Source organism: Lagopus muta, chromosome 8 (genome assembly GCF_023343835.1).
Source record: "Lagopus muta isolate bLagMut1 chromosome 8, bLagMut1 primary, whole genome shotgun sequence".
NCBI lineage: Eukaryota > Metazoa > Chordata > Aves > Galliformes > Phasianidae > Lagopus > Lagopus muta.
This window is the reverse complement of record NC_064440.1, coordinates 7,918,339-7,941,059: the sequence shown is the minus strand read 5'-3', so window position 1 is coordinate 7,941,059 and position 22,721 is coordinate 7,918,339. Positions and strand designations below refer to the sequence as shown.

Genomic DNA, 22,721 nt, shown 5'->3' with positions numbered 1-22,721 from the left:
GTTGGTGGCCCTGCCTGTGGCGGGGGGGGGGGGGGGGAGGGGCTAGAACTTGTTGATCCTTGGGGTCCATTCCAACCTAAACCATTCTATGATTCTCTGAACCCTGCTGGTGAATCAAAGTGTACACTGAGTGTACACTAAACATTTGCACAGTGGTTACAGAGTATCTTTGGATACACTTCATTTTGTGTAAGTACTGCAAGCAGTAGAAAAACAACTGATAAATCTTAAAAACTAAAATGTAAAAGTGTTAGCTTGTTTGCAGTGAAAGATGAAAATTGTTTCAACTTTTTAAATGTAGGTTTTGGATCATCGTTTAAAAAAATAGCAAGCGATGATGGTGTTCTAGTGGGAGCCATTCAGTGGTAGATACAAATACAGACAGAACTCAACCTGCACATTTTTGTAATTGCAGTTCTCATTTGTCGCTGTAATCCACAATTGTTTTGGGTTCTCAAATTCTAGGAGCCGAATAAGCTCATAGACCAGCAATACAAAACTGAGAAAGAAAAACTTCAGAAGATACGGCTATTGTTGGTAAGTCTGTGAACTTACTTGGACAAAATGATTAAAGTTTTTTCTTACCCTGTCACTTTTAATACTAATTTTACTTTTTGTTGTAATTAAAAAAAAAAAATTAAAAATCACAAATCATTTACAAAATAATATTGTGCCTCAGCCAACACTTTAAAAAAAAAATACCAAAAACCAACAAACATTAATTGTTTAGTAAGAAAGTACTGCGTGGGGGGCTTCATCCATTTTAAGAAGAGAACAAGAAGAGGCTTTGTTTTCTCCCCTCCTAACTTTCTATTCAGGCACGAAGAAACAGAGAAATAGCGATTTTACAGCGCAAGATTGATGAAGTACCCAGCCGAGCAGAGCTAACACAGTATCAGAAGAGATTTATTGAACTATACAGTCAGGGTATGTATATCAAGCAGGAACATTCTACTGAAGGCTAAAGCCCCAGAAGGAGGGCAATTGCATTTTAAACTTCTGGTTTGTAACAACAGCAGTTGCAAATTCTGTAGACTTTCGGGGTGGTTTGATATTCATATTATATACATTACTTTCAACGTTTTATAAGCTGGCTATAAGAACTCTCTTGTGGGCAAAACTTGATGTACAAGATTTTTGGAGTAAATTCTGGTTGTAACAGGTTCAGTCATATAGATCAATGAATGACAAGTGTGTTTAGAAAGTCCTTCATTTGCTATATACAAATGAAGTAGATTTAGATTGCTTTGAATTTCCTGGAACTTCATTTTCTGTAGCACAAAATAAATGCAGTGACTTAGAATAATGCTGTGCTCAGTCTTCTGGCCAGGAACCTGCTCTACCCAGGCTAATGTTTATTAGAAAATAGAGCTGAGAATTTGTAGCAAATCTTTCTGAGAATTGTGGGTTTTTTGGTTTTTTTCTTAGGAGATTTTTCATTCAGTTTCAGGAGATTTTAGAGTTGCCAAAAACAGGTTTTTGGACTTCTGGGTCCAAGGTATTTTGGACAGGGCAACCTTCACAGGTATCTTCCAACCTCAGTGGTTCTGTACTGGAATGCTTCTAAGTTTCAATATTCCATGCTATTAAATATAAACGTGGGTGTGTGTATATATGTATATTATTATCACTGCCAGTGCTGCTACAAGATAAGGAGGAGCTGCAGAAAAGGAGAGGTTTGGGAAACACTTCAATTTGGCAGAAAGTCCTGCAAAAACAGAAGTAATAAAACAGTATAAGCCTGTTGGAGGTCCTTCTCTTCATGTGGTTCTTCAAGCAGCAGTCTGATTTCAAAGCAGCAGCAGTTGGAAAGTCTCTCTGTAGAGTGTGCTGAACAGCCCTTACTGATTTTCCAGCCTATCCCAGCCTTTCCTGAATTGATGCTTTCAGGCTCTGAGTGCTCAGTATGCTTTTTAGAATACAGCGTCAGTTGCAGCAGTGGAAAAGCTCTCTGCTCACAACTCATGCTGCAGAAGTAGTCAGTGCTGATTTTCTGTCACCAAAACATTCAACTCTGGGATGTGAACAGCTGTTTGGCTTCAGCTGGAAAACATCATCAAGCAGTAGGACTTCCTTTAAGAAACTGGATTTTTAATGATGTTATGACATGGCAAGAGAGTTGTGCTGTCTGTTAGTGACTCTATTAAAACCTTAGTCCAATATATTCGAAAAAGGTCTTGTTTAAAGACGACAACTTGTTAGCTGTTAGAGTTTAATATGATGATTTCAGTCTAATTTAGCTTACTCGTGACATTTGGAGTGATTTATATCATTAAGTCATTTGATCTTTTTAAACCCCTACTTGTTATCTTGGTTCAGAATTCTACACAGTGCTTGACATGTTAACTGAAATAATTTTTGCCAGTTGTTCCTCTCCGTTGAGCTTTTTCCCACCATCTTAGGTTTCCTTTATCAGTGGAGATCTGACGAAGAGGTGAGCGCTTCAGAGATTTGAGTGTCAATCATTATCTTGTAGGCCCAAATGAAAGGTGTGTCTGAGCCTTACTTTCCCCACTGAGCTGTGACCAGCATTTGATATGCTCACCTACAACATTTTTTTTGAAAAGAGAATAGTATGTAATTCTATCAGCTTAAATGTAATTGTAAAGAAGGAAAGAAAGCTTTTACTGTTTTAAAGCCTCCTTGCACACAGTACTGTCAGAAAATCTGTAGCCCTGCACTCTGTGACCCACCAGAGACAAGTTATCTAGGGTAACCGTTAGCAGCACAACAGCCTGTATTGTCTAAAGATAAAGCTTGTGAAGGAAGAATGAGTGGACAGTGGTAAGGAAGCACAGCAGACAGTGCCAATGTACATTTGCATAATGTACGTAAAGGTCTATCAGTAGCTGGGATTAAACATTCATCAGTGTTGTTTTGGAGTTCAGTTCTCATAAAATCTGGAAGCTCCAAACCCTGCTGGAGGTTCAAATGCAGAGGAAATATTCTTCCAGAATGTATTGAAGAGTGAGTTCCATTACTGAGAGCAGTGTATTATACAAAGCCTGTGGAATACTTATATAGGTTCCGTTTCACTCATGCTCTTTTATTCTACCTTTTTTTTCTTTGCAGTCTCAGCAACTCACAAAGAAACAAAGCAGTTCTTTACTCTTTATAATACACTGGATGATAAAAAAGTATATTTGGAAAAGGAGGTAAGAAAGTGTTACTGCTGTTTTCTAAATATTCAGTTTGTGCAGGAGAAAGTAAAAGCTAAGTAAAAACTCTCTATTTAGAGAACTATCAGTCTTTGAAAGTAAAATTGAGTTGGCTTATAAGAATATTTTTGATGTTGAGGTGGGAATGATCTGTGTTGTAAAAGGTACGTTTGTTAGTAAAGCATGTTTAAACTGCTCACTGTGCGAACAAAACACAACATTTGGTGAGCAAATCTCTCTTTGCTTAGTTTGTGAGACCAAGTGGTTGTCAAATTTATGGCAACAAAAAGGTACCTGTTTTTGAAGTTATTGAATGACCGTTTCCATCCCTTAAGTGGTGAATTCTAATATGTGTGCTAGATGGTTTCCAGTTTAGAAAATCAGTAGTTTATGTGACTCTCTAGATGGCACGTGAACAACTGATGGAGTAGGTCTAAAAGCAGAAATGTTCTTCAGCAATTAGCTTTTGCTGCATGTAACTTCCAAGTTCCATGCTTCATTTGCATGGATATAATTTCAAAAGGCAAATAAACTGTTCAAGCATTTCATTTAGCTTAATGTCAATCATGAGAGAGATGTTTATATGATTTCTTATGCAGTCATAGCTTAAAATACTTTTAAATTGAATTTTCCATTATCTTTGCTTCACGGGGTTTATAGTCTAGCTTTCATTGTTGTGCAGGGTAACACATCAGCGTTCTTACTGTTGCAACAGTTGTGCTGTTTTACTTTTCATTACTTGGCTATTTTGTGGTATAAACTGTAGAACTACATTCTTAAACACAAGCTTGTTGGAAATATTTCAGGGCAGGGATGTAGATTTGGCAAGTATCGATGAGTCACGCAGTGATTTCTTTCCTCTGAGTAACAGAAATCTTTAAGCGTTGTAGCTTTGGAATCCGCTCAGAATTTGTTTCATAGTAGAGTCAGAACAGCTTGAGGTTCTGCAATGCACGTGCCTATTGCTGTTGCATTTATATGGAAGACTGTAGATTTGAGGGAGGTCAGTTCAGCTTTCTTGTAGCAGTTAAAAGCAAATGGTTCAGTTTGCAGCGCTTAGATCTGTTCAGTACATTTCCAAGTATTCATCATAAGGAGAAACTGCTTGGAAGGTTTAACTGCAGGAGACTTGGGAGAGTTATTGATGAGGAATTCCATGAGGAATCTCATTCATTGCTGATTAGTGAATTTTAGTGCTCTTAGCAATCTTTAATAGTAAGAAAAAAATAGGCATTTTGATCAGCTGGGTGAGCTGTCCCAAGAACAACAAAATAACTCCTGTTAATGTTGTTACAGATTTTTCTTTGTCTTATTTAAGTATGGTGTCCATATCTTGTAGCAGGAGCTACTCATACTGATATCAAAATATCAGCTATTTTTTTTAATTTTTTTTTTTTCTTTAATTCACAGGTCAATTTACTGAATTCTATCCATGACAACTTTCATCAGTAAGTAATGGTCATTTTTCTCTTGATAGTTGCAGTGGGTAGTATGGCTGGTTGGAAAAATAGGAGGGGGAATGAGTAATGGACTCTAAAAATGCATTACAATATTTTATTAACTTAAACTATTTAACAAAATAGTTTATTAATTCTGTTTAAGCCAATGTTTGGGGAATTTCAGACTTGGAATTACTTAACTTTTATAGCCAACAGATGTTTTTAATATCTGGCTGTTCAGTTGTGGTTGTGTAAAGAAATTTCAGTCTTAATTTTCCTGGCATTAATTTAAATATCTTTCTCCATTTTTTGAAGCTGTAGTTATATTATGTACAAAACATTAGATTCAGACATATTTCAGATGTTTTTTATAGACTAACTCAGTATTTAAAAGGTTTGATGAAGTGTGAAGTCAAATCATAGTTCGTTTGGACACTTCAGGTCAAAATACCATCTGTGATGCAGCCAACGTTTATTTCTCTCTGGTGCTTTTTTGACTTTAGGGGAAAAAATTCCAGTGTGAATTTTGTCACAGCAGTACAGTAGAGTCATAGGAGAGGAGATGATCTCTTAATTTTTAAATAATTCTTCTTATTATGTCTTTTCATAATTCTGTTGTGACTCTTTTTTTTTTTTTTTTTCCTGAGTAAGTAATTATCTCTATAATACAGATTCACCAGGGTGGGAAAAGACCTCCAAGATCATCCAGTCCAACTCTCCATTATCACCAATGTTTCTCACTAAACCATGTGCAGCATAGCACCACAAATGTACACATTTGTGCTGTTTTATGTTGACTCAGTCATTTTCAATTTTTATTTTGTTAGTGTCATATTCAGAATTGTAACTACAATAGAAACAAGCCCAAACAATTAAGTATTTCAAGTGTTTTCCATTGCAGCAGGAATTGTAGATGTGTTCTGCTCAGTGATGATATCCTTTTGAGTCCAGTCAGTAGAATCCAATATTGTAATTGACAGCTGGGATTTGGTTGGCTGCATTGATGGGTAGGGGGTGGTATTTTCTTTGTTTCCCATTATCTGTTCAAGGTAAGTTACAAGCCCATAATTACTTCAGGACTTTTCCTGTCCGGACACAAAATACTGGTTTAGAATATTAACTGTTCTCCTAGTTCTCCAATCGTCTTCTTTATATTTGAATCAGCGGCTTTTCTTACAAGTTTGTGCTCTTGGTCAGTTAGTAGCAATTTATTTCTTGAAAACACATGCAAGAGTCAAACTGCCAGAGAGAACTCTGGTGATGAGCTCTGTAGTCTCTGTTCCCATCTGATAGTTTATATTAGCTGAAGAGCTGCACTTTTACTTGAAGTCAGAGATTAAAAAGATTAATTTTTTTTACACAGAATTCTAACTAATGCAAATGCTCAAACATCAGTGAATACACAGGGTAATTGTAGATGAGATGCATTGTCCCACATGCGTATCAGTTTGGTTTTTTTGTTTTGTTTTTGTTTGTTTTGTTTTGTTTTTCTCCAGAGCAATGGCATCTTCTGGTTCTCGTGAGCAGTTCTTACGACAGATGGAGCAGATTGTGGAAGGCATCAAACAGAATCGAATGAAGGTCTGAGACACTTCTCTCTTACTCTAATAGAACCTGAAAATTATTTCAGAGAAACCTCTTGGACAATAACTATGCGTGGCAAAATTCAGTTTGTGAGGCGCAAATTAAGCAAGCATATTACAAGTATTATTTTTTTCCCTATCCATCAGAAACTGCTCACTGCTGAAATGTAAGTGAATAGAGTAGAAGAGAGGTACTGTTAAGGGAGAGCTTCTCTGCTGATGGAGAATTTTATATTCTTTGTTTCTGGCCTTGTAGTGATGTAGATGCTTGAAATTGCTGTATGTACCCGAAGTCTCACTGATGTCCCTGAGGTCCATGGGAATTTTTTTCCAGTTGGAAAATGCAGTAGTACAGCCGTGCCTATGTTAAACTCACTTTCTGGTGTTAAGTAGATTTAGAAAAGTGCGTTGTCATGGGTCAAGTGAAAGGGCTTTGTGGGTGTGCAGAGCCCAAGAGTTACTGCAGAGAAGGCAGACTTGCTTCTGGTAACACTGAGTGGCTGTTCTGTGAAAGTTCAGCCTCGGTGGACTTTGTGCTAAGTGGGCTTGGGCCGATGTACACACGAGAGCCAAAAGTTACTCCAACTAAAGGTGTCCACGGATGTATTTGCATGCAGTGGAATAGCTTTAAGTAGTGCTTGTCAGTAGCCTCTATTCCTGAGAAGAAGGCAGCCAGCCTATCATAAGAGCTGATCTTTCCATCTAGAGACTTGAGAGTGTTTGTCACAACTTTGGCACAAAGACAAAAGAGAATTTTCTTGTGTGGATCTTGAGCAAGAGAAAATTAGATAGAAAAATTTAATATGTGCCCTGCTCTATTTGGTATAACTAGCATAAACAATGAAATCAAGATCTTGCTGTTTTGTCAAAAGGCTGCATGCAGTTTCCTGTTAATTTCACCATGTCATTATTGATGTAGAACTGTTTGGTGAGCAAAATTCCGGGCTTGCAGAAACATGAGCCTTAGTTCAATTCTGGATGCTACTTATAGTGTTACTGATACTGAGATATTTTAGTTTTTTAATTTTTCTGAAGTGTTGGCCTAAATGTTTGCTGTGCTTAAAGCACAAGGCAGGGATGTCATTTGTGAAGCATCTGTCTCACTGTTATAGAAAATTATTTCTTACACTTTGTGTGCTTGTACATGTGTTTCTCATACAGTAAATGACCTTTAATCCTTCCTGTATACGAACAGATGGAAAAGAAGAAGCAAGAAAATAAAATGCGAAGAGATCAGTTGAATGATGAATACTTAGAGCTTCTAGAGAAACAGAGGCTTTACTTTAAAACAGTGAAAGAATTTAAAGAGGTAAGAACATTTTTTGCTGGTGTAAGTTGGCGAATACTTGAACTGATCAGGAGTAGTTTAAGAAGTTCTGCACAGATACACTGATTGCTTTGAAGCAAATTACAAACTTTGCTTTTGGTTAAGAGCACATTTCTAAATACATGGGTTTGTCTGAACTTTATCTTACTTTCTACATTTATTTTCTGGTGACTTAGCGGTGTCAAATCACAGAGTTAGAATTGCTTTAGGAGGAAGCTGACAATCTCATTTTGGTATGAATTTTATATCACTGCCTAGAAATAAGCAGTATTCATATTGTGTGAATGGATGAAATGTACTCTTGTCACTAGCAGAATTATGATTTTTTTTTTTATATATTTGTAAGGCTTATAACGTAGATCCTTGCTGCATTCTACTCAATGGGAATTTAGATGGCAACAAATGGTAGTGTTTTTATTTTGTTAATTTTGTGTTGTCATGTTCAGAATTCTAATTGCCAAAGTAATTAGGACTTTCAAGTTGTGCACAGGTGTTCCTTATACTTTATTACATGTTAACATTGTCTCTTCTTGGATGTTTCCACTATTCCATTATTTTTAAACTCTGAATTTTATTCTGAAAATTATTTTGACACTGATTGGCTGGCAGCCCTCCATGTTAAAAGGGAAGTATTAAGTTGTTACTGAGGAAGCTGCATATTTAGGTTTCAGGATGGAATCTTCTGGAGATCTATGAGCAGCATTTAGGCGTTGGAGCAAAGAGGGTTGTGGAAATGTGTGAGTAAGAGAGGCAATCTAGTATCTTTGCAGTCATAAATACTTTAGTAGCCAGCCTTGTATTTTACTTGCAGTGGAAGGACTGTTTAACCCTTCATTCATTTCACTTTTCTTGAGTTTATCATCATAACGTGTGCTTCTGTTACTTGTTATCATGGTAAAGAAAGTAGTGCTGCCAGGCTAAATTGTCATTTGGCATCAGGTGTTTTGGGAGGAAAAAAAAATATTTCTGGTTTATTCTGGGGTAGCCCCCTCTTGTTTTGGATGATGTGCTTTGGGAGATGTGCTGTTCTACTTTTCTGACTTTCTCACATCCTCTTTGAAGAGATTAGGTGGTTGTGGGGGGTTTTGTTAATTTGGGTTGTTTTTTTGTGGTTTTTTTTTTTTGAAGCAGAAAAAAAGCCATTTTTCTTCCACTGCCCTGTGAGAGAACTTCTATTCGATCTTGCTATTTTTAAAAATAATGATATAAAATTGTGGTTGTGCTGATGAAAACAGATGGTATGTGCCTATGTTCACACATTTCTTGACCAAGAGTAATTTCCTGTACACTGACATTTTGCAGACTGCCTTCTGGATTTTCAGATGTTCAAAAAGTAATCTCAATTTCAGATTTTTTTTTTCAATTTAGAAATAAACATATAGATATACTCTATCCACTTCTAACAATTTTAGACTAATGGTTAAGCAGTGTTCCTTTTGGTGTGTATGTCATGAAGCTTAATGAATTTTCCATTGGAATAACATTGTGGATGAATCAAGAGTTAACTTCAATTTATCATTTATTCCAGGCTACTGTGTACTTCAGAGGTCTTTCAAAGATGAGGCTTTGGTTTGCTGATATGCAGATACATACAGTAGGGTTAAGAATAATTACTTTATCTGTTTGTTTTCTGTTAACAGGAATGTCGTAAGAATGAAATGCTGCTGTCCAAGTTGAAAGCTAGTTCTTCCTGAAGATCTCCAGCTGGTGAAGTTGATCTATATGATTGTTCAGTCTATACATTAAATCTTTTTTGTGAAGTGAAAGTTACAGCTGCAATTGTAGACCTATGTGTGTGTATATACACATACACACAGCTGTAAAGTCTGGGATTTTTTCCAGTATGTACTCTTCTACATTCCTTCATGAAATGGCTGTATTATTCATTATTGCCTCCACTACACAGTAAAGAGTTAATGCAGTACAGCAAAACAGAAATACTGTCTAATTTTATTTATTTTTGTTGGCGGTTTATTTTTTTCTTCATGGTAAGAACAACAAAGATGGTTTTTATTTGGGTTTTAGCACTGAAGAACTACAAAATTCTGCAATAAGTAGATACAGACTGTGTAGTATGTCCAGTACCATAAGATGAGCACTGCAAGGTGCAGTAGCTTGTTAATTTTGGCCAAACATAAACACAGAAAATAGTTCCCAAAACTTTCCACCAGCTAATAACTTCACATCATTTTAATTTAAACTCTAGGTAAGATCCCAGAGGAATAAAAATATAATTTCTAATGGTTAAGACAAAAGAAAATGGAAACTTACCTTGGATAATTCTCATGTAAAAATATAGATCTATATTTTTATAAAGTCTAGCAGTTGTATAATTTTGTTTGAAATTTCCTTTTTATATATAGAGTATGCACTTGTTAAATTAATAACTCCAGGAAAAACACCTTAATCACTAGAGCCATCGTGTTATCCCTGGCTGGGATGAAAATCTAAGTCTGTGTCAGCTGTAACATAGGAAGATAAAGATTCAGACTTTCTACTCAAATGACTGATGCTCACCTTTTGAAGACAACAGCCTATCTACCCTACTGAAGATTTGTCCTTGAAAGTTTAGAAACTTTATGGAACACTTTCTGAAACATTTTTATATCTGTATGTATGGTATTTTATAATTCAAACAGTTGCTTTTTGTACTTAACATCAGGATTTTGGACTGACTTAACGTACATCACATCTTTTCTTTAGGAAAAGGAAAACCACGTTATTTTTCCCCAGTAACACTGATGACTGCTGATAGATTACTTTCTTTGGCAGCAAATACAAAATAAAAAGATGTTTAGCATTCAGTGAACTTTTGCTTTTGTGTTTTTAGGATGGCACTTCGAGGTTCCACGCTTAAGGTTGATGTAGAAGCCTTAATATGATTTTGAATTACAAGTGCATTAAAAGATGAATTCTGTAAATGTAGTGTCTTGATATTCACTAGTAGAAATGCTTTCTTGTGTCACATAGCACTTGGCAATGTGTTACCTCTTGCTGCTTTTGTTAAGCTTGATGTTTAGATATCTGGAACAAACTATCAAATGTGCTGTATACAGAGCTGATCTATAGAAGGGTAAGATTTGTTTTGCATAAACATTTGCTTATGGTACAAAATTCTCAAAGGAGATGGTATGAGTTCATCACACTGCACCACCTCACTCCTTTTGAGAACAGTGCAAGGTTGTATGTGACCTTATGCAGACTGTAGCATTAAATGGAAAAGCATATGCATTCATTAAGCTTTTGGTAAGGAGATTATGGGCATTCTGATTCTGTCTGGGTAAAATGCAGTAAGCTACCTCAACTCTGGTAGGTGGGATTCAATGTGATATGGCTTCTCATGATTTTGAGATAACCTGAAATTTCCTGTTCATTCAGTACAAATAGGAAGAATCTTTATACTGAGCCAGATTATGCCTTACTCCCCTACAATGGCTATGACTGAGTATAATGCAGGGTGCTTCTCTTGTACTTACTTAAAAATCTAGGCAAAACTGAATTTAGAGTATCGAAAGAAGGAAATCAGAATTGCGTTCTAGTTGTAGACATTCTCTAGTTGGCTTTGATAGCAGTAGACAAATAGTGTCTGCAAACTCTATAAAAATTGCGATTATCTTTCTAATTTATACACTGAGATGGTTTTTCTTCTGATACTTGGGGAAAAGCCAATTATTAGCATGAGAAAGGGCACTTTTGCTAGTGGCAAACTTTTTCTCTCCTTGATGACTGTTCACTGTTCTTCATCACAGAATTGTAGGGGTTGGAAGGGACCTCCAGAGATCATCGAGTCCAACCCCCCTGCCAAAGCAGGTTCCCTACAGGAGGTTGCACAGGTAGGCATCCAGGCAGGTCTTGAACATCTCCAGAGAAGGAGACTCCACCACCTCCCTGAGCAGCCTGTTCCAGTGCTCCGTCACCTCACTGTAAAGAAGTTCTTGCGCATGTTTGTGCAGAACTTCCTATGCTGCAGTTTCTGGCCATTTCCCCTCGTCCTCTCTCCATACACCGCTGAAAACAGTTTGGCCTCGCCATTCTGCCCCCCACACCTTAGATACTTATAGACCTGGATCAGGTCCCTCTCAGTCTTCTCTTCTCAAGGCTGAACAGACCCAGTTCACTCAGCCTTTCTTCACAGGGGAGATGCTTCAGGCCCGTCACCATTTTTGTAGCCCTCCACTGGACAAAAATCAGTTTTACAGTGGAGGAACAAACACACATTATGCTCTGAATACTCATGAGAAGATGCTTTTTGGGAATGGTATCCGTGGTGCTTTAACACTATAAATATGGCAATCCTGCTGACTAGAGCAAAGTAAATTAATTCTGGCTTCCACTGAAATGCTGATAGCTATTTTTAAAAGTGGAAGGCCGTAGCATAATATAATTTCTAAGTGGAGTTTTCAAAGACCAGAGAACAGTCAGAGAACAAGTGATTATTGTTTTACTTTAAGCAGTGAGCTTCCATGTATGCCATAAGTTTATATGGTCTTTTTATAGAATTGTGGTGTTACTTCTTGATATGTAGAATTTAATGTACTTTTATTGGTCACAGATAAGTGGAGCTGTGTGGCTGAGGCAATGAATTCTGAAGTGCGTGTATGGAAAGGACTGCTGAGTTTGCTGCTTACTTTCTTTTACTTAGCTGCATGTAACTGCAGAAGTTTTTGCACAAACTAAAAAGCATTTGTACTCTGAAGTGTTCATTATGTTTTGATTTGCATCAGAGCTAAGGTGCTCTCAGAGCTAACCAGTATACAAGCATTTGATACCCTCAGTACTCACTAATTTCAGAAGAAAGCATGAGGAGATTATTATCATGTGTTCTCTGTCCCTTGTAAAATGTACAAATAATAGCAACAACAGTGGGCGAAGGAGAGAGATGATAACATCACTTTAAATTATAACGGGGACTGGACAGACTTGCAGACGGCACTATTGATATGGAAATCTCTGTAGGCAAGTTAAAACATGACCAGTTTTTCTTTTCTTTTCTTTTTTTTTTTTTTAAGGTTTCTTCCTCTTTAAGCCTATTTCCTGAAAAATCAGCTCATTGGAACACAATCTTAGGTCCCACTTTGTATAACTGTTGGTATTCATGCACACCAGAGAGCTGGGGAATTGCGATTTGCTCCTTAGAGCCAGCTGTGCCTAAATCAGGCATGTAAGTAGGATGCACTTATGAGGCAATACACAAATCTTATTTGTTTGGGTGGTGGCTGACATACGCTTAGGATACTCTTTTATCTGAAGTTTCTGAACACTGTCTTGTTTATTCAGCAGCCACCAGAACTGGGTGGTGGGCTGTCTCCCTGATTTTCCAGGCAGGAACTGCATCCCGTCCAGCTCTTCGGACAATTTTGGTGCCCATAGGCATTCAGCAGCATGTTGCCATAGGCTGCCAGTACCTGGTTTCTTGATGACTGTGGTGCCGACTAGCTTAGAAGCTACCGGTGCCAGGGGAATTTGTCAGCCTGTATTTTCATGGCTAAATCCTTAATTTCTGCCTGCATCACTCTTCATGCAGAAAGGGCTTGGCAATTCTCAAGTAAAACAGGTTTTTACAAAGAGAGATTGAGGCTTCTATTGTAGGAGCTGGGCACAGAACATAGAAAGCTATTGATATTGTATGTTCACATCCCTTTTTTCAAAGCCTTTGGATTTTTGCACAATCTGTGGATTCCAAGAGCACAAAGCACCCTAGGCTTTAATTCATATGGCACTGCAGGGTTCTTGGAACCTTGCTGTAGGAGGCAGTAGTGCCTTTCTGCTGAGCAGTCGTCTCCACCAAGTTCTAGGTAGAGTAAAATCAGCATCAAGAAATAAAATGAGGCCAGTGTGTTTAGGCAGAAATAACTGGTTTATTCCAAACTGCCAACTCCTGTTTAGAAAAATAAACAACCATAAGTACTGCTAAATGATCTTTCTTTAGATTACCTTCTTAAAAATCATTTATTATTATTTTTTATTCAAGATCCTTCATTGTTCATCTTCATGATGAACACAGCCCCTCAGCCAGACTAGGGTGTGTTTTGAGGCTGCTTAGTCACCCCTCTTAATTTCAGAGAAAGTCAACAGTTGAATGCAGCATGTTCATTCTCTCTATTGTCTCCTTTCCAAAAAACATTTCGGTGTTGCTCAATCCACAGTTCCCCTTGGTGCCCTTGCTGATGATGAGCAAGCTGCAGGATGGCACCTGTAGTTGGCTGGATGAGATGGCTTAGACTTGACATTCTTGGTATGAGATGAATACAGTGCTTTGCTTGCAGACTTTAACACACAACAGTTCAATGAAGGGAGATATTCACTTCTTCTTTCTTTCTCACACTCTGGAGTAGCGTATACGTATTTCCAAGGGAGGAACTGCAACCTGACTGTAGGTCTATATGCAATCCTCTTCAGTCTTCTTTGCTACAACATTCCCTTAACGAGATCTTGTGCTTGAAGTCTGCGTGTATCGCTGGCACATTTCCCTCCAGAAAACTCTGTATTGTGCAATAAAGGAATCATTTCCTTCTCTGTCCACCTTTCTCTCTGCTTCAGGAAAAGGTTCTTGAAGGCATGGTTGTAATATTTGTTAAATGCCATGTAAATGAAAGGATTGAAGGAAGAATTTGAGTAGCCAAGCCAAAGAAAAATGCTTTTCCAGGTGCGTGGCATGTTGCAGGAACGGAGGGGACTTAGTAATTCCATGATGAAGGAGATCCAGCACAATACAAGAACTCTGACTGAGATGCCAACTATCAAAGCAGCTTTTTTCTGTCTGTGCCTTCTATGTTTCTCCATCTATCTGGAAAGTGATAGCTGCATGATGAGCTGTAAACACCATCTGTGGTTCATGCTAAGTTTCTTTCACCTCGAAACAAAAGAAAACATGGATTCTTAGCAAGGCAATTTGTTTGAGGGAGGTATTTTTAAATGACAACATGACATCTGTGTTCCTACCACAAAAGGCCCCAATTCGATTCTTTCCATGCTAAAAGGAAGAAAGTGTTCCAGGCTGCCAAATTTACCAGACTTCTCATTATGGTGGAAAAGCTGCTGAGTGTGACTGACAAACTACAATGAATAAGGAGTCGTGTGATGCCAGGTGTATTGCATTTCACTCGCACCAGCTCCGTACTGCCACAAGTACTTTGCTGCCAGAAAAGCACCATTTCAATCAGCCTCCTGTTCATACTCTGGCTTCCACAGGAGGTATACAAGGGGGGAAAACGTCAGCTACTCCTGCTGCCAGCAGTACTCCCTGCCTGTTACTAAATTAGCAATGTATTTTACATGCATGGCCCTTTGTGTGAGCTTCAGAATACATGGAGGGTTTCTGTTTAATATGAGGAGAGCAACTCAGCAAAGGAAGCATTGGCAAGGGCTAGACCATCACTCTTCAAGATAGATAGCCCTGTCTTCAGCCTCAAACACGAAACGTGACTGCAGAATGCATGAGCAGCAGATTACGAGTGCAGGCAAATAATAGAGGAAAATGAAAACCACATCTGTCCTGACAATTAAAATGGGACACCCCTCATGTAGCAACGATCACATCATTTGTCTTGGGAAAGACTTGCTCTGCACATCTTTCATCACTCTCTGCAAAAAAAGGATGAGTGTATGACACGAGGACAGCTTCGTGACAAGCAACCCTGAAAGATTATGTGTTAGCCATGAGGAACAGCTACATCAGTGTGCTCCTGGGAAGAGCCAAAGGACTTTGTCACTAGCACAGGGCAGTTTGGTACTACATTTAACCTTAACCTTTTTTTAACTCCTTCAGAGGAGTATCTTCTCTTGCTTCCATACTGTCCTAACAAGTTCCATAGGCTGGAGAGGCTTCACAGGGCAAATTGCAAGACAGCACTGCACCTATAGCAGCTGTGGGACCTTGCCCAGTTTCCATCAAAGGAGTGGGAGGGACTCCCACAAAACTGATAGGCTTTGGTCAGGCTCTACTTACACACCTAGTGTACAAACTACTTTGAAAGAGGGAAAACAACAACAGCACATCAACAAAACTTGACTGCTAATTCCGTACACTGAAATGTAATACTGACCCTGTAATTGCTACATATAAGCAATCCTGACATTTAGATTCTGCCAAGCCTTGTATTTGTGATTTGTGATTGATCAGAAGGGCATTATCCAGCAGTTTCTGCTGTCCTTCAACTCTCTCATTTATTTTAATTGAACTTTTTACAGATGGAATTATTACCTACTGTCAACAAGATATGACAGGGTGCAGCTGTCAGTAACAGCTTTTTTTACATGAGGTTCATTAATGTCAGTACTGACTGTATAATTCACTTCTTAAGGAGTTTTATGACAAGTAAACAAATGATTACAAAGCGTCAGACTGATTTAGTCTCCCAACCCTGCAATTTCTGTTGTTGTTTGTTTCAAGGGAAAGTAAAAAAAACCAAAACCTCTCATTTTCAAAGAGGACTTCATTGCACCATGTCACTATATATACTATGTTAAAACTAAGCTATTGCATATCCATCTCCCCCCCCCCTTTTTTTAAGAAGACTGTCATAAGTGTTTTTCCTTAAGTAAAATCATAACCAAGAAAAACTCAAAATAGTTGGTTTGTATGAGTATGGAAAGACATTCTGTGTACACCAACTTTCAGTTCAGAGAGATGCCCTTTCCCTGTGTCCATACACCCATGCCTGGCTCTGTCAGCTGAAAAGCTGTGTTTGAAAACATCCTACTATCATCAGAATCATTCCACTTGGTTTTTCAGGCATTTCTACTGGCTTATGAGTACTATGACCTCAAATCTTTTTAAAATTAACTTGCTAGAATTAACCCACCACGCTGCTGGCATGTCTCAGGCCATCAGTGGCAGCCCTGGCATACAGCTCCAACCCAGCAGTACCTGGCAGCTGCCTCCTGAGCACAGCATGGACACCTCTCCCAGCAGGGATCGCTGCTACTGCTGTCACCTTCAGGCTGAGAAGTGCTGCCCTTGGCACCGACAGTTCAAAGCCCCACAGTGCTCCTCAGAACAACCACTGCTGGGCACCCGAGGTGAGAACTGCCATAAACAGGCTGCACTGCACTCCTGGAGTAACAGAGTGACAAAGAATAGTGTTGCCCGGTGAGGATGACAGGATCAGGGAAGGATGTGGTAAAAGAAAGCAGAAATAAGAGAGAGACTGTAGAAGAGAAAAGTGGAAAATTAAAAGCTGTTGGGCAAAGCAAGAAAAGTGAAGTAGAATTTGTCCCATCAGAGAGGGGACAGTGCTGACGCTGACAGCCTAATTCCTCCCAGAGGAGGAGAGGCAAAGCCCAACACCTCACTTTTTGCACTTACCATGGCAATGTTATCTTTCTGAATGTGTTTTTAAGAAAATGAATTCATTTTGCCAAAGGAACAGTAATGTGATGCATCTGAAGATTCTTCTCCAGCATTCCTTGTTTTGGTGGGCACAGTGGATCCTGCTCCTATAGGGGATAAGTCTCAGTCTCTTAGAAATGAAACTGAGAAGCATATCCTTTATGTCAGCTCCCTTGATCCACAGGGTTCATATATGCACTGACGGGAATGGGGCAGGTTGGCAGCACATACCAACTGCAGATTCAAAAAGCACTGCTATAGAAGAACTTGCTGTCAAGCACTGTGAATGTAAGGTGAAAAATTTCCAGCTCGAGCATTTGCTGAGATTGCAGTAATAACTATAGTGGCAACGCCCTCAAATCTGGGTCTTCAGCTCCCACAGACAGGAGCTCTTCTGTCAGTACAGCTCAAAGCAGCTTCTGGCACTGCAGCAGCACAAAGTGCTGCCAGCCAAGCTGCATCCGTTTGTGACATACCAACGAGGTGCATCTGTAGGGCTAAAACTTAAGCAACAATGCCTTAGCTCAATTAACTCTCTGTCATTTTGGATTACCAGTATTCTTGTATATAATTCATTGCTTTGGTACTGTGCAGTGAGCAGGATGTTCCCACTGCTCACAGTAAACCAGCCCGAGCACACAACGGAATGGGATAAGTTTTAAATGGGTCCCAGTCTTGCAGTGCGTGCACCTATCATTTATTCTCCCTGTCACTTAGAAAAGAGAATAAAACTCTTCTCCAGGAGTGGCACTTTCTGACTGGCTAATTACAGCCCCTTAATTGAGCTAAATCCTCAGCGCCAGGGCACGTCTCAGACCATGCTGAAATCACCGATGCAGGAGGCAGGCGACTGGGGGACGCGGTGCACATCCCCAACCCTCCCCTTTACCTGGGCTGCGCGTTCCTCCTGTGGTCCCCGTGCCCGGCTTTGCCGCCTCGTAGGTCTTCCAGTAGAAGAGGACAGCACAGATGGGACGGGTAGAACGCTGCGCCGCTGGAGACGATGGTGTAGGAAGCCTGCTGGCTGCCCCGGCAGCGCTCCTGCTTACAGCTGCAGCTCTGCCCGCAGCCAAAGAGCGGGGCCGGGTGAGAGCCGTCTTGACGCTGGAGGAGCTGCAGCGGGAGAGCGGCGCGTGTTCCGTGCCGCGCGCTCCACGTCGGCCCCTCCCCGCAGCTCTACTCGGGTTGCAGCCGCGCGGCGCGCGGCGAGCGGCGAGCGGCGAGCGGGAGGCACGGGGAGGTGGCGCCGCCGTTCCCGCCCCGCTGCACGGCAGCCTCTGAGGAGGGCGATCCGCCTTCGGCTCCTCGCTGCTCCGAAGGGCTGCGGGATGCCCCTCTCCTCACAGCCCGGCAGCGTTGGGGTGGTTTTGGTACCGCAGGTACCGTGTCCCAAATCCTAACGTCCTTTATAACCCCGAACGGCGCTTCCGTCCCGTTTCCCCACACTTTCAGTGCGGTTTCAGTGGAAGTTACTCGCAAAACACAACGCAGGCTCCTTTCCTGTAACTGAGCTTCTCAATGTTGCCGAGGGCTCGCTAACGCTGTTTGCAGTGGAAACAGGACGAGAGAAGGTCAGTGAAGCACATTTCCTTGCAAATATGAGACTCTCACGCTTGCATTATCTCTCTGCTCCCCAGATGAGCAATACACGAGCAGCACCTGAAACAACCAGGCGACGGTGAGCGTTATCAGCCTGTGGCTGCTTCACGGCTGCCTTCCCATGCTTTTTGCATCATTCCTTTCTAATTTGTGTCTGCTTTTGTTCATTATGATTGTAATTAAGCTAAAGAATCTTCAGTCAATGCTTTGTTTGTTGTAAAAGTCACTCAGAAATAAAGGAAACAAGCAGATAAAAAGGCCCTTTAACTTCTGGGGTGTTCCCCCCCACACACTTATTACATGCAGTTCACGTGCCACACATGGGCAGTCACTTTCCACAAACATAAACTGCACTGGAATCTCCCACTTTTTCTTCCTCCTTGGCTGGAATAACCTAATTCTATAATACAAAGCTCTGAATAAAGCCTCTGAAGGAATTTTTTTTTTTCTTTTTTCTTGATAATTACCCTCATCGCTGACTTGTCTTTTGAGTACAAAGGCTGACTGCTCCTCTAAGACTAAGTGCTATGTTAACACAATGCAGCATCTCAGGAACAGGGTATGCTATGAGAAAGTTGAGAGAGAACTTTAAAAAAAACCTGTAGACTTACAGGTATGTATGTATTCCAAGTAACAGAAAACAAATGCTACATAAAAGAGCAAGAATAAAAATCACACCACAAAAGAGAAAAAAATACTTTTTTTTTTTTTCTTCTAGTGAAACTACAGGACCACGCAGTTTAAATTTCTGTATAGTTACAGTATTGCGATAACTATGGTGTCTAAGTCAAATGAAAGCAACAAATATCCTTTGCTTCATTGTCTAAATCTTCCTAATGGCTTCAGAACATTATCAGCCAGGATATACATATCCTTAGAAGATAACTTGTGTCATCAACTACTTCGCTGTGCTTAAAGTGAGCAAATATGTAGCTAAGGACTTGGAGACAAGTGATAGAAGTGACAGTAAATACAAAATATCATTCTTACTGGGTTCTTTTGTGTGAAGCCTGGGGAGTAAGAAATGCAAACGATGGAAAACAGTAATCTGTTCAGTGTAGAAATATGTTATGTTTTCTTTGTGTTTTTTTTTCTCACTTTTCTCTGGTGCCCTGAAAATGGCTAAGAGAGAGAAGGACTCACGGCTAAGTGGAATCGAGCAATTTAACAAGTTACAGAATATATTCCCCAGTCCTTATCACTTTACCAAATGCTGCCTTCAAAACTCACACTTTAGGCTGCTGACATTGAAATTTATCTCCTCTGCTACGATCTTATCATAATTAAGTTTCCCTTTTCTATTAGCCTGAGTGTTACAAACATAACTTAATCCTCCCTGTACCCTCATGTTTCCTGTCCAAACAAACTCCCTTTTGTATGGTTGTAACATTAACAAAGATCAACATGATGGAATGGTGATACAGGAGGTGTAACGACAAAGGGACTAGTGCAATGCAAAGTTGTTACAAAAAGAAAAGCTCTCACTCATCTCTGAAGATCCAGGCTCACAAGGGAAACTCCACAAGGAAGGGATTTCCAACCAAAAACCATTCCCCTGTGGCAGTCAGACCTTAAGTGAGGTCTGAGAGGTGCAGCCAGGCTCCACCCCTTCCAGTCACACACATCAATTGCCTTCACCTGTGCTCCCAATGCTGACCAGGTCCTTTCCCCAGGTGTTCAATCCGTGGTTCAGGCTGTGACTCAGCAGTTCCCATACAATGGTCATACAGACCAACGTCATTATTGCTCTGTTTTCTAGCACTTTCAAGGCCCTGCTGCCTAGGAACAGCCTTGGAGGATGATAATTATTTATCTATATAACAGAATTTCAATGAATTTACTTTTCTCTGGTTACAGCAGCCACATTAAAACACAGCAGATCTACAGAAAACTTGAACTGGTGATCTATGATTTAATAAGTCCAATTTGCTTGACTTTTACTTCTTGTTTCTCCTACCACTGATAATCCTGCGGAGGAGCAAGAGCTTTTTACTATTATGTTGTCTATATAGAAGGTATGGACTTTCCACCAGTGAATTTTAATGTTAAATGCTATGTTCAGAGCTGTGGTGTTTTTTTTTTTTGTTTTGTTTTTTAAGGAATTCATAGCCATTGGTTTCTGATTGAATGGTTTGCTCATAAACTCATAGTTCAAACGCCTTTTTGATTCTCGTTCTAGCAAACTCCTAATCTGTGCAGTAAATTTTTTCCCATTTGTCCTTAGTTTTAAATTGTGCCTCGTAACAAAGTAAAATGGCCTCCAAATGGGCACTGTAAGAAATCCTGGGCTCTGTCCTCATTGAATTGAAAGCTGAAAGGGCAGCTGCCTCTGGAACAGCATGCACAGTGGGACCAGCTAAGATAGTCAGTCTGTTTGCCCTTTCCTCACAGAAAAGCTTTTCTTAATTAAGGGTAAATATGTACAATGAACACTTACTCATTGTTAAAAGGAAGATTCAATAACTCACACAAATTCATATGGTCTATTTGAGTGACTTACAGTTTCAGTTATGCATTGTAACATTAAACAGTATTACTGAGACTCCATGCTCAGAGCTAACTGCAACCAATTAGGGGAGCTCAGAAAACCACACAAGTATCCTCAGAAGTCAATCAGAACAAAGATGAGCCCTTGGAAAAAATTATGCAAGATTTTTAGGGTCTGTTTTTCTTCCTTTTATTATTTCAGTTATTAGTTTGAGAAAACACCACCTAATGACAAATAATAGGCTCTTTTCTAGTTATTAGGATTTTAGATCTCTGTAAGATCCCCTACAAGTTGAACTGATTAAGTAACTATCTCATAAATAGGACAACAATGGAACTAAAATCCAAGTACAAGCTGTAGCTTGTCAGTACCCTGCATTTTTTCCACTGTGGCCAGAAGTTGGAGCCTTCTACTCACATGCTATTGTATAATTACTCATTGTTCTTTTTACCCATCTTGTGAGAGCTTCAACTAGCTTGGAAACAAATGATTAGGGTATCCAAAGCATTGGTTGCCCTGATACATGAAACAAAAAGGTTAATTACTGCCAACATGTGGACATACTTCTTATTAACAGCAGGTGTAAGTAGATAATAACCAGTTCTTAAGTGTTTATTGATACTGAAGAACATGTCCTCTGTGTGTGATATTCACCCCAAAACATCCGATTGGCAACACTTTCTGATTGGTCTTGTGCCTGTCTGTAACTCAGTAGCATTATGGAATAAGAAACCTGTAACATGACAAGATTTTTCATGATTATGAGCAGTAGCTTGGCAATGGAATTCTCCTTTATGTGCCACTTTCAAAAAGATCTTACAGTTCAAGCAGGACAGTTTTGATCACCCTTTTAAAGTGGTTTAAAGAGTCCAATTTCTTTGTCAAGGTTCTCAGAGAAAGAAGGCAATTTCTCAAGGCGCACGATATTAGTCCCCAGCCTATCAGTCACTGTTACGAGGCAAGCCTTGAGAGTCTGATGGCTGAGGTCTATTAACTGCACACAAGATTGATAACAGGCTAAGTTGCAAAGGAAACGTTAGATATCCAATCAGTTTGACAATCTCTTAAACTTCTAGCAATACTGCAGCAGAACAGACATTGCTTGATGCACACAGATTTTTAGTCAGAAACTATTTTTCATTTGTAATTCCATAAACGAAGAGAAAGGTAACTGCATGTGCACAAGCCAGGAAGCTGAAGCCCTTCTCTTCCATTACTTAGTCTCAACTCAGAACATTTGCTTTGTCTCAATTGGGAAATTACAGTCAGAAATAACAGCCTGTGTAGTTGTTTCATTCTGTGCAGTCATTATGCATCTATAATGCATTAATAAACAAAACTTAATTAGGGTAAGCTGGAGCAATATCATCCAGTATTTTAATCTCCCAGTGGAAATTATTTGAAAATTTCTTTGTATTACAGCACATAAGAAAACGCAGGAAAAATACCTGTAAGAAGTTGGGCAATCTCAAGCCAAACCCATTCTTTCAGTTTTAAATGTCAGACTTCAGAAAGTGACAGTGTCTCAACACATTCAGATAAAAAGGTGTGTGGAGGTAGAGCTTGTCAGGAAAGCAGCCTTCTGCTCCCAAAAGGGCTAGGAACAACAGAAAAAGGCAGATCTCTGCAAAGGAGTTCAAGAGCAATAGGAATTCTGATGTACTCCAAGCCCAGTCAGTTCTGACTCTGCCCATCATCTCAGCTTTTTTTCTAAATAATACTCCATATTTCATTCACACTACTTGCGTGAGCCACGAGCACTTCACTCTTTACAGTGGTTTTCTGCAACTTTGCTT

The 22,721-nt window shown here is 39.6% G+C and overlaps 1 protein-coding gene across 4 annotated transcripts in view; it reads left to right on the top strand.

The window, feature by feature from the left end:
* CCDC93 (coiled-coil domain containing 93) overlaps nt 1-10,316 on the top strand; it is a 66,652-nt gene extending 56,336 nt beyond the window's left edge. For all 4 annotated transcript variants that reach the window (XM_048952461.1, XM_048952460.1, XM_048952459.1 and 1 more), the window contains 7 exons: nt 466-537; nt 819-927; nt 3,073-3,155; nt 4,569-4,606; nt 6,094-6,178; nt 7,376-7,489; nt 9,148-10,316. In XM_048952461.1, coding sequence (XP_048808418.1) covers nt 466-537; nt 819-927; nt 3,073-3,155; nt 4,569-4,606; nt 6,094-6,178; nt 7,376-7,489; nt 9,148-9,201 — 555 coding nt within the window. In that variant the 3' untranslated portion in view covers nt 9,202-10,316. The remainder of the gene's footprint in view (nt 1-465; nt 538-818; nt 928-3,072; nt 3,156-4,568; nt 4,607-6,093; nt 6,179-7,375; nt 7,490-9,147) is intronic.
* The last annotated feature ends 12,405 nt before the right edge of the window (nt 10,317-22,721 follow it).